The sequence below is a fragment of the Malaclemys terrapin genome, chromosome 14, assembly GCF_027887155.1.
Source record: "Malaclemys terrapin pileata isolate rMalTer1 chromosome 14, rMalTer1.hap1, whole genome shotgun sequence".
Taxonomy (NCBI): domain Eukaryota; kingdom Metazoa; phylum Chordata; order Testudines; family Emydidae; genus Malaclemys; species Malaclemys terrapin.
The window spans coordinates 39,971,618-39,983,866 of NC_071518.1; the positions used below are offsets into that span (position 1 = coordinate 39,971,618).

General features: G+C 55.7%; 1 protein-coding gene across 5 annotated transcripts in view; it reads right to left on the reverse strand.

Annotated features, from left to right (window-relative positions):
- Positions 1-6,072: 6,072 nt before the first annotated feature.
- The window catches only part of IL34 (interleukin 34), a 34,800-nt gene continuing 28,623 nt past the window's right edge, over positions 6,073-12,249 (reverse strand). For 4 of the 5 annotated variants that reach the window (XM_054048965.1, XM_054048961.1, XM_054048962.1 and 1 more), the window contains exons 6-7: positions 7,569-7,701; positions 6,073-7,014 (exon numbers count right to left, since the gene is read on the reverse strand). In XM_054048965.1, the coding sequence (XP_053904940.1) occupies positions 7,007-7,014; positions 7,569-7,701 (141 nt within the window). In that variant the 3' untranslated portion in view covers positions 6,073-7,006. The remainder of the gene's footprint in view (positions 7,015-7,568; positions 7,702-12,249) is intronic. The other variant, XM_054048964.1, reaches the window with a different exon arrangement.

Consider the following 12,249-nt stretch of genomic DNA (forward strand, 5'->3'; position numbering starts at 1 on the left):
CAACCCCCGCTGCTCCCTGACTGCCCCCTCCAGAGACCCCCCCCATCCAACCCACCCTGTCCCCTGACTGCCCCCACACCCACCCCTTATCCACCCCCCCCCAGCCCCGGACCCCTTACTATGAGGCTCCACGCAGAGCCTGATAAGCTGCCCCGCGGGAGCGCGCAGCCTCGGCCCCCAGAGCTCTGCGCGCACGGCGGCAGGACTCCGGGTGAGCGGGGAGCGTCTTTCCCTCCCCGCGGAGCCAAACACTGCCCTGCAGGAGCGTGCAGCCCCAACTCCCAGAGCGCTGCACGCGTGGCGGCAGAGCTCCAGGGGAGGGGAGAAGGCGCAGGAGGGGCCGGCAGCTTGCTGCGCTCCGGCCCAGGAGCGCAGACCCTGCGGCTTGCCGTGCTGGGAGAGTGGGGTCATTTGCACACCCCATGCGCATGGCTATGCTTCTGCTCCCTGCCCCTGTGGGGGAAGCGGAGGGCAGAGGAGAGCGGGCCGGGCTGGGCAGGATTTTTAATGGCACGCTGGAGTCCCGGCAGGCTCCAGCGTGCCATTAAAAATCAGCTCGCGTGCCGTCTTTGGCACGCGTGCCATAGGTTGCCGACCCCTGGCTTCCACTATTAATTCCTGTGCAAAAAGTCCATGGAGACTTTGGGGACAGGGTTTTCAGCACCTGGTGAGAACAGAGCTGAGCCTAGGGGCCCAATCCCAGTGTGGCTCCTGACCCATATGAGGGGACAGCAGACAGTTAAAGGTGGGAACCAGCCCTCTGGTGCTCCTCTGAGTCAGTGCCATTTTCCTGGCTCTTTGTCTCTGGTGACACTGATGTTTTTCTCTGCTCTCCAGAGCCATCCCAGTGGCCCAGACTTGAGATCAGACAGTGGGAGAGCTTGCCTGGGAGGGCCCTCTGTGCGCTGCTCCCAGGTGCCAGTGCACAGGTGGAATGGGGCCCGGTCCCTCTTCCTTTTCTCCTGCAAGACCCCAGGACACTGACTCTGTCCTCAGGGAATGGGCGTGGGCGTCCCTCAGGGAATGGGCGTGGGGGCCCCTCAGGGAACGGGCGTCCCTCAGGGAATGGGCGTGGGGGCCCCTTGGGGAACGGGCGTCCCTCGGGGAATGGGCGTGGGCGTCCCTCAGGGAATGGGCGTGGGGGCCCCTCAGGGAATGGGTGTGGGTGCACGCCTTGGCTCCTGCCTCTCTCTGTTTGACCAACGTGGCTCTCACCAGAGTGACAGGGAGGGGGGTCCTCCACGGGCCAGCACCTCTCCCAGGGTGCCAGTGTTGAAGCGGATTGGGATCCGCCTCCTTTTTGTGTACCATACCCAGGGACAACCGAGGGTCTCCTCAGGGAACAGGGTCTGGGTGCATGCCCTCCCCTTCCGGGGGGCTGGCCGATCTCTGCCAAGCGAGGCTGAGCTGCTGTGTTAGCCCATCCGGGATCGGCTACGACCCAGAGATGTGAGTGTTGGCAGGGCAAAGCAGTTGCAAAAGTGAATAGGGGCCCGCTGTGGAGCCCACCACACTCGATGGCTCAGCCTTGTGCATGCCGGAGTGGCCACTCCCCTCTTGGCGGGACCCTCATAGCCCCCTCTTGCTGGATCTCCAGCCCTGTCTGTGTTGCTGCTGTGTTCTCTAGCAGTTGCCTTGAAGGCATGCATGGGCCCCATGCCACGTAGCCATGTTGTCTCAAAAGGCCTCTGGGAAAGCAGGGAGAAGGGGGTCTCCATAGCTCACCCTATATTCCACTGTCCTTTGCTGGTGTGACCCAGGGAGCTGGGGGAAATGGGGAGAAGGGGGTCTTGTTGGCCGTTCCTCTCTTCTGTCATCCTACCCTGCTGTGACCCAGATCGGCGGCACAATCGTGGAGGAGGCGGAGGTGGAGGTAAGCTGGAGCAGGGGCCGGGGCGGGGCCACAGGGTGCTGAGCACCCACCAATTTTTTTCCATTCATCAGACCAAAACCAACCCACCCATCTGTTTTCATGATTCTAGCTAACCTTGGGCCAAGCACACACCCCTGTGCTGAGATGGTGCAACTGAATGTCTATCCTAGCAACATTTGATGGTGGTACCTACCACCGCGACCACAGGGAATCAGGGTTCGATTCCAGAGACGGAGCCTGGGAAACGGCTACCGCAGCTGAGGACGGCAGCAGGCATCCACATGACACCCTCTCAGCCCGGGGAGGGAGTGATGAAAAATAGATGGCGAGGCCATGGCAGCGGTTCATCAGAGCACCTTCTGGGATGATGCCCCCCGAGGCACACGTAGGCAGCTCGCAGGTGCTGCTAACCACTCCATGTGCCATCCATCATGACCCACCTCAATCAGGATGGATGGTGGTGGGGGACACCCCAGAGGGATGAGAACTGTTTCCTTCACCCAGATCCCTCTTGCTGTCCATGCCCCTGATGGCCCAGTGAGGTGGTGGTTCAAAGACTTGCATGGCCTGAGGCAGCCTGGGAACACCCATGGGGATGCCAAGCAGAGACTACCAGAGCCTGCCCCATTTAAATTAAGAGTCCAGGATCTCATGAACCACCTATTTCTGATGCCCTGTACCTGTACCAGTGAAAGCGGTGGCTGTGTCCTGTGCGGGAAAGGGTTTTCTGAGTAGAGTTTAAAAAGTGAACCACAAACATTCCTAGCTTGGAAGAAATAGCCGGGGTGTGCACAGACTTGCCTTTACCAAGGTGCAAACTGTTAATTGGAAATCAATGAAATCTGTTCAAACCTCAAGCGTCCATAAGGACATCCCAGCCCTGCCCTGCCCTGCCTTAGGGCATGTCTACACTACAAACTTATGTCGCTCTATGTTAGGTCCACGTGCAGCCACCACAGTAATTGCTGGTTTCTCATGTCTACACTACCCTCCTGTCAGGGGTGCACGTCCTCACCAGGAGTTTCCACTCACTGAAGAGGTGCAGTGGGGGGCAGGGGGGGCTGAGAGTCTGGACTCTCAGCTCCGCACCGAGCTCCCCGCCTGGATCTGGGCTGCTCCCCAGTGGGAGCCCGGCTACCCACGGGGCTCCCAAATCCCAGCTGTGAGTCGGCTGCCTGCCCACTTGGAGCGGGGAGCCTGGGGGCAGCAGTGCTCCCCGCGGAGAGCCAGCCCAGCTCGGAGCAGGGCCCAGGCAGCAGCCTGCTGGGAGAGGGCAGCTGGAAACCTGAGGGACAGCCGATTTCTGGCTGGAGCCCCCCCGCCCCAGGGTGACAGCCTATGTGGTGAGTGAGGTGCGCGGTTCACAGCAGGGAGCCAACCAGCCTTTCTTGTGTAAGCAGAGTCAGGACGAGCTCTACCCTGACATCTGGTGGTGAATTATGGCGAGTGTGGAAAAGAACTCCAGGGGCTGATCTTGTTTGCATAGGCACACTCACCCGCCTGGCATGCAACCACAGCAACTCAAAGTGGGTACTTTGGCTGGTGTGGGATCCCCAGTTTTCTCTGTTATTGGGGCAGGAAGTATAAAGTTTTGTTATCCTGATTCTGTGAATCAAGGCCAGTGGAACTGTTGTATGACAGAAGGACTGAGTGAGTCCTTCACCATACCCTAAGTAGCACTTGCTCGACAAGGGGCATGGGTTACAAAACCCAGTGAACTGGGGGGGGGGACCGGGACCTGATGGGCTGGGGCCGGCGCCGGCCCAAGGGTTTGAAACACCCATTGCACCATCTCCTCTCTCCACTGTTGAATGTCAGAGCTAAAAGTCTAGTTACAGACTGCTGAGCTGAATTCACTTTGGCCGATGGTGCACTAGCACTGGGGCTCCCCTATGAGCTGAAATTGCCAAGAGCTGAAATCACAAAAGAGCTAAAGTTATTATGAGCTGAGATCACTGAGTGCTGTGTTAACTAGTGCGGGAGCCTGAAGCTATATTGCTAAGCAGCTGGTGGAGCAATTTGTGGTGACAACTGGAGGAGTGGCACGAAGCCTTGTAGGGCCAGTTTGTGGGGACAGCAGGAAGTGGACTGGCTCATGGTGAAGGCTGTGGCAGAACCCCCTGGGGCCTCGGATCATGTAAGGTGCCCCTTAACACTCTGCATGCCCCCCCTTTTTACTCTGGGGCTGCATTGACCAGGGACAGAGACTTCGGGGTCTGTTGGACTTTTGGGACTTTGGGTGGTTGCTGGACCCAAGAGACTTTGGGGGTGTTGGACTTTGAGGACTCTGGGTGATTTTTGGGTTGCTGGATTCAAGAACCAAAGGGAAAGGACACAGCCCAATTTGCTGGGGTGGGTCTTTTGATCATGGTTTGTGTTATGATTCCTGTTTGTGTGTTTTTCCAATTTAATGCTGATGTCGTTTACCTCATGTTATTAAACATTTTCTGTTACACTCAGACTCCGTGCTTGCGAGAGGGGAAGTATTGCCTCTTAGAGGCGCCCAGGGGGTGGTATGTAATTGTCCCAGGTCACTGGGTGGGGGCCCGAGCCCGTTTTGCATTGCGTTAATGAAACAGAATCCCTAGATACAGAACCCGGCTGCCTACCTTGTTGCTGCCAACTTAGATGGGCACTTGTCAATCAACAAGAGCGACCCCAACAGCTGATGTAAGTAACTGCGGTGTCTACTCGGACACTGCATCCTCTAACAGCACCGACACAGGCCCCACGCCTCTCCTGGAGGCGTTAGGACGTTGGTGTAGTGGCACTTGCATTGGCAGGGGCAAGGCTGGAGCGTGGTTGATATAAGCTGCCTTCCGTCAACCTGACTGTCATGTAGACCAGACCTTAGACCCGCTTTTTTCCCCTCCTCCCCACCTGCTCTTCCATGTGTAACTTACATCCACTACACACATGGCGTCTGGACTTGGCCCAGGGGCTCTACTCTGGAGTTATTTGCCGTGTAACCTATTTGCTTCTCTAGAGAAAGGGTAACGGGAAAGCATCATTCCTCTGTTTGTATCTCAACCTCCACCAGCTGGGACCTGCCTCCCCGTTTGCATTATGGAGTATCAGGGAGGTTGTGACCCCCTGACGCCTGTGTGAGACTCCACTGGGGGTCACAACCCAGGGAGAGATCACCTAGGTAATGAACACTGGCAGCTGAATCATGCTACAGGGTCATTCCAGGATGGCCCAGTGGTCTGGGTGCCAGCTTGTCATGCAAGAGAAATGAATGGAATTCCCTGCTCTGCCACAAACTCCTGGCGTGACCCTGGGTAAATGCTTTAGTCTCCCTGGGCCTTAGTTCCCCATTGCACTGCCTGGTGGGGGGGGGTTGCGATAAATACATTCCAGATTGACAGGTGCTCTGATTCTCCAGCAGCGGAGGCTGTCTAGCATTGCAGCTCCAGCCGCTCTCCTGAACCATTTATTGCTACGTAATTCTTTGCCAACGGGCTGCATCTTACTCTTTATGTTCAACAACAACTTGAAAAATTCCCCCGCCCAGCCCCATCCATTGTTGAATCCGTTCGCTTCTCCATGAGCAACGCGAGCCTTGGCGTGGCTCCGTAGTGAGACTGGGGCCGTGGGAACAGTCCCTGGATTTGGGAGAGAGACGAGAAGTCAAGGCGTCAAGTTTCACTCCTGACTAGTGTGGGGTGACCCACCCTTTGGGGGACCGATGGAGATGTCTTAAAGAGATCAGGGTGTGGTCAGCCCTTCCTGAACTTCTGGCTCCTTCAAAGGCAAATGTTGACATCATTCTCCACCAGTGGTACCTACGGTGAAAGCTGCAGTAGAGAGAGGACTTGGGCATTTCTATCATGGTGTCCTCTATCCATGCTCAAGGTGGGGTTAGACAGCACAGAGTGCAAAGCACCCCTGCGCCATCTACATGCCAGCTTCCACTGTTGCTCCAGTTGGTGGAGAATTCCAGCTACAAAGTCGGCTGGAGCAGACACAGCCCAGTCCTCCCGCATCTACAGATTTCCCTTTGAAAAGCACTTCAGCTTCTGGACACAAAAAGCTCTGTGTGACGGGGGGGGATCAGGGCATCCCTCGTCACTTAGCCTGCACAGAAACCGTTCAGCACCAGCACATAGCCAACGAGTCTCCCAGGGGGCGGGAGGGAGGACACATGACATCCAAGGGGTTCCCAGACCCCACAGAATCATGAGACTTTACATTTAGAGTTGGGTTCACTTGCTATTTATTGTGTTTATTGGCATTGGAGTCTTTAGGGGACACGTTTACAAGCGACCAGGAGAGCTACAGACCAGCTTTTTTCGTTAACGCAAGCTGACAAGGTGCAGTTATATGGTGATTCCAGGGCTCGGGGCTTTAAAGAAAACACCAAATGTCATAAGATTTGTGATCAAAGCACACGTGTTGGAGCGGCTTTGTGTTAAACATTCAGGGGTTGGAACGTCCCTGCCGTGAAGGTGCCAGTCCAGTCACAGCAGTGTCCAGGGACCATCCACCAGAATCCCTCCAGCGACTCTCCTCTGCGGGGGCTGCCGTGCACCACCTGGGCGTCCTGGGGCAGGAGACAGCAGGCGGTGTTTCTGACTCAGGCAACACACCCCAGGCCAGGTCACATTGTGCTCTCTCCTCAACAACCCTGGTGAGAAAATCCCCCACTGGGGCAGGCTCGAATGTGAGGCAAGTCTCCATTGCTGCCACAGAGCAGGCCCTCAGACACCTACTCTGGTGGGGAGCAACCCAGAACCGCACCCTCAGAGCAACAGAAATGCAGCCTGTTCATGGCAGGAGAAGCCACCACCTTCCTTGGATTCCCCGTGCCCGAAAGATTTCCTGAGCTTGTCCTGTGGCACCGGTAGAGAAAATCCACTCCTCTGCGCTCTCCATCCTTCACCTTTGCTCTCATTCTTCCCTGTGAGAGCAAGGCAAAGCTCTCGCTGCCAGGCACCTTGGAAGATGCTTCGTAGGGCGCTGGCTTCCTCTGGGCCCCAGGGAGATGGCAGGCACAACGCAACACAGAAGCCGGGATTGTGGAGCACAAGCAGACAGGCAGCACGACAACAGAGACCACATGCCGAAGCGGCGCAGAGGGCACGGAGAGAGGGACGAAATGGCTACGCTCCCTTCCTGATCATAGGCAGAATCCTATTTACCTGAGGCAGGAGAGAGCCGAGGCGTCCGTCACTAACACGGCCCCCCCATGCAGCCACTCAGAATGCCTGAGCTAGACCCATTTTCCACAAGTCTCTGTGCCCAGCTCACGGAACAGGGAACATGAGGGGTGGGCCGCTGTCCCAGCATGCAAAGGGCCTTTGGTACCATGCAGATCTGCTCTCCTGGTGCGTTCACAGCTTCTCTGCTGACTGCACTGCCCATGGCCAGGGGGCCACGACAGGGTGGCCAGGGCCCTCCCACTTTTACTGGCCGTAAGGGCGAGCAGTGGGGGGCGGAGCCTCCAGGGGAAGGGGTGGTGCCTTGGGGGCAGCATGGCATTGGGGGCAGGGCCACAGTTCAGGCACCTGTGGCCCCCCACTTTTAGGGCGTTTCCACTGCCCTCGCCCATGGCCTGGGAGCAACGCCAGAGCGATCTGCAGGCTGGGATTTCCCGTCCCGAGCGCGGACTCCCCCCCCCCCCCAGATAGCACCCCCGTGAGCTGGGAGCGGTCTCCGGTCCGGCTAAGCTGCCCTGGAAGGGATCTCTACTCACACGATTCGCTGTATAGCATCCGCATGACCTTGGCGCAGTTATCCAGCAGGGCTTTGGGGCGCACGGCCTTCCAGCTGCTCCCTGCGTCGCTGCTGAGAACCTGCTCTACCACTTCGCAAACGTTTGTGTCGCTCTGCAGAAACAACACACACGCAGGGCAGTAAATGGCCTGCTCCCCGGACACCTTCTGCCCCTCCCCTGCTGCCTGGCTCTCCACACCCCCTCTCCCTCACGGGCCGGAACTGCACAGCTCCCAAACCTCGAGGGGATTTAAAGGTGGGCTGTTGGATTGAGTCACCCAGCTCCATCTCGTTAGCACCTTCCCCGGCTCTAGTCAAGACAGGGCAATGGCACTTTGGCCCATGCTAAACGGAGCTGACGCCTAGGAGGGAGCGTATGGTGCTAACCCAAGTCGCGCTGGTGCTAAGTGGGGTTTCCAGACAACTCCGGACACGGCTCCATGTGAAAGCTTTTCCAGAATGAGGCGGGGGAGAGCTCCTGCGGAGTGACTTCATGTCTGGGCAGGCCGTTCGGTTGGCTCGACTGAGCTAACCCAACTGAGAACAGCACTGGGGGGCTAGATCCCACCCTCGGGACGATCCGTCCACCCCCTCCCCCATGAAGGCATCTGGCCCCGTGCCATTCTGCTCTATCGAATGGCGTCCTCCACACAGCATGACCTCACACGCATGGTACAAGCGAGGTCACACTGCGTGGGAGACGCCATTTCGTTTCTGTATGTTGCCTATGGAGGCGTCGCCTAACTATGCATGTCACTGAAAAGGTGAGACCATCCTAGCCTAGCAGCTGTCTATACACAAGCTGTACCACTTTACCTGTACTGGCCTAGGCAACACAGTACAAGCCCTAGTGTGGCTGTAGCTGTAGGTACACCGGTGTCTACTGTGTGTAGATTATTCCTGTATGGAGAGGGGAGCCATACTGGGACAAGGCACCTACCCCATGGGTTATACTGATATAACTACACCAGTCATACATCACCCCCCCCGCCCACCACCGACACAGTTATACCAAGACAAACTCTGTGTAGACCAAACCCTAATCTAGTCCCAGCCTGAAAGAGCAACAGAGAACCACCAGCGCTCCAGCTGTGAGCCGACGCTTTCAGACATACTTTGGCGGCTTAGCCACACAAGCCAGCAGCATTGCTTCAACTCTCCGCCCGGGCTCCTTGTCATTCCAAAGTCACCTCACGCTCAGACATCGCCAGAGAAACTCGCCCGAACAACAGGCCTGGAGCTTTCATCGCAATCCTCAGCCGCTAAAACAAACACCCACACAGACAGACTGGCCAAAACAGCAGGACTTCAGGTCAGGCTGGCCGAATTTTTCCACCACATTTGAAGATGGAGGGAGGGGAAAGTGTTTCTTAATCGGCTTGTTTCAAACTTGTTTTCAGCTTCTTTTTGTTCACATCTAGGTGTTTGCTGGCTTTGCTCAGGCATTTTAGAAGTGACTGGATACATGCCTCCTGAATGACAATTCTGAGTGTCCCCTCACTTCCCACACACAGATAATACCCCTACAGTTTAGGGCAAAGATAGTTGCCACGTCAGTTCTCATCCAAGGTCTCCTACAGAACCAGGAGACGCCAGATATGAGGTTCACGATACTAAGACACGAGAACCCTCTAAGGAACCCAAGTCCCCTCTTGGTCTTTCTCTATAGACACACAATGAAGGGAACATGTCAGCTGATAGATCTCGCCTTAGAAGTCATCTTGAGAGCGACGCTAACCTCAGTGACTGTGAAGCCCCCAGGCCCGTTGGAGTTTTCTAGTTTAGGCATGTGGGTGAGCTCCTGTTCTAGTTTACCCTGGCCTAACCTCGGTCTCTGTTCCTAACGTAGACAATCCTGAAGAGAGGGAATCATGAATCCACCACTGAATGGTAGAGTCCGAAACAGACCAGGTATGTGTAGCAGGAAAAGAGCAGCTTAAGGGTGCCCAGCAAGAGGGTGTGTGGGAGAATTCTCCCCTGCCACACAGGAAATGCAAGAGGAAGGCCCGGGCAGCAGGAGGCGCTCACCCACACTGTAATTCAGCCAGGACACCGAGGTTCCACGCTTGTGAAATGGGCTGTGGGATCTTTAATCAGCACCCCCATTTCCTCTCTCCCAATGGCCAGAACCTGGTCCCTGAGCACTAGGCTGTGGGACTGGCTCAGGGCTGACTCAAAGGGGAGGCTGCCAGCTGATCCCGCCCCGCCCTGGCTGGTCCCAGCCCACCTGAAGGGGGATCTGACAGCTCAAGGGGCTACATTGGCGGTGACACCAATTACTGGTGCTAGTAGGACTTGTAGGTGAAGCACCGTTTCTCTTTGAAAGTCAGTTCTGCTAGAGGGTCAGTGACAGCAAAGGCAGGTCCCTGAACAACAGGCATTTTCCGAAAGCAAAGACAATGCTTGTATCTTCGCCATGGTCCTGCAGCAGGACTGTAGAGAGAAAGGACACTAAACAAAGTCATCTGCATCAGCTGAGAATCAAACTGAGGCCTCCTATGTAGCAGGGGACAGTATTGCCACAGAAGAACCAATGCTGCAGCTGGGAAGTTTCTTTCACTTGTGATTTGATGTTTCGCTCACATGAGTCATCATCATCTAGAATGTCAAAGATGACCTGCCAAAAACTCCAAACAGGACGGGCTTTCTGCCCTTCCTTGCTTCTGGCTGATGGATAAAGGAGGGCTGGCAACGAACATTTTCCTTTTCCCTTCTTCTTTCCATTAAAAATTCAGTGGCGCTCACTGAAAACCAGAGCACAATTTGGGCAGAAATTTTCATGACAATTACATGAGTTTTTGTTTGTTTTTTAATTGGGTCAAAATTTCAATGAACATGAGTCAGAATTTTATCATCTCTTGAGCTGATCAAACAATGGGGCAAAATATTCACTATAACTTCCATCAGGAAGGTCACCCTGTTATGACAACGGTTGAAACGTTGATGAAAAATGTCACTGAAATTGCGGATTTTAAATGGTTTTGACCAGCTGTGTGTGACACTGCAAACCAGGTACTGGCTCATGCCAAGGCCCCCACACCTCACGTGAATGCTGACAGATACCTAGCTGGGATCCATCCGGCTTGCCTGCGTGTTAGTATTGTTAAGAGTTATAAAAAATGTGCTTAGTGTTTAGACTTTATTGAATGCTTGTGAATTGATGTCTGCATTCATCTCCCTTATAACATCTGTAGCCCATGTTATAAGGTAAGCTGCATTGTGAGCCTCTGTGACTGCGTAAATCACCAGACAGGAGACATTAATTAGTGTGAAAACATGTCCTGTTGGAGGCTGCATATGTCCTGCACCACATGGAAAATCCATCCCAAACTACTGTGGAACATCAAAGAGGACAAAAAGACTTTGTTGATTTCTCTTCCCTCCCCTCGCCCCCCCCCCACTGAAGAGGAGACTTGCAAGAGAATTCCTCCCAACCTCAGAGTTTGCAATTTCAAGGGGGCTGGAAGAGGGGGAGGCTAACAAGGGGGAACTGTGTCTGTGCTGCTGGGACTCAAAGCGACAAGGGTTACTAAGCAGAAGCAAAAGATCCCCAGTGCGTGGCCGGGGTCAGCCCTAAAGGACGGATACAGTTTGCTTATCACAAACCTTTTAGTACTTTTTGAAACTTAAGTTTGGAACTCATTTGAGTGCACAAAGGTTTACCTGCTTTAACCTGTAAACAATTTATTTCCTTTTCCTATATAATAAATCTCTAGATAGTTTGTTATAGAGTTGTTTGTGGTGTGAGATCTAAAGTGCCACTGACCTGGCGAAGTAACCTGAATATTGCTGTGATCTTTGGTGTGAGGGACACAAAGGTAAGCTTACCGGGGGGGGGCAAGACAGATCGCATACCCAAGGGGACTGTCTGTGACTCTAGGGGTAGGGTGGTAGAACGTCTGAGGAGTTTACATTCGTTCACTCAAGCAGTGGGGCGAACAGCCAGCCCCGTGAATCAATCAGCACCCAACCCCTTCAGCCAGGGCCGGCTCCAGGCACCAGCCAACCAAGCACGTGCTTGGGGCGGCACCTTGTAAGGGGCGGCCAATCTTCGGGTGGGGGGGCGGCGCTCGGGTTTGTTGTTTGTTTGTTTCAGGGGGGCAGGGCGGCGCTCGGGGGGGAGCTTTGTTTTGGCGGAGCGGCGCTGCTTTTTTTTCGCTTGGGGTGGCAAAAAAGTTAGAGCCGGCCCTGCCTTCAGCGTAGGGCTGGAAGAGCGGCCGGTCTTCTATGAGGCCCTCACAGGACATTCCAGCTGACATTCCTGGCACTCCCATGGTAAGAACACAAGAAATGAACAAACCACAGTGACCGACCCACCCTCGGCATTCCCGGAGAGGAGCGCATGAGACACCCTGGCTGCACTTACAGACAGGGCCGGCTCTAACTTTTTTGCCGCCCCAGGCGAAAAGGAAGAGCGCTGACCCGCCATAACACCCCTCCCTCCCTCCTCCCCCCCAGCGCCGCGCCGGGCTGCTCAAACCCCCGCCCTCCCCCCAGCACCGGGCCGGGCCAGGCCGCTGAAATCCCTGGAGCGCTGGGCTGGGCTGGCCAAACCCCCGCCCTCCCCCAGCACCGCGCCTGGCTGCCCAAACCCCTGCCCTCCCCCAGCACCGCGCTGGGCTGGGCCGCTCAAACGCCCCCTGAGCGCCGGGCCGGGCCGG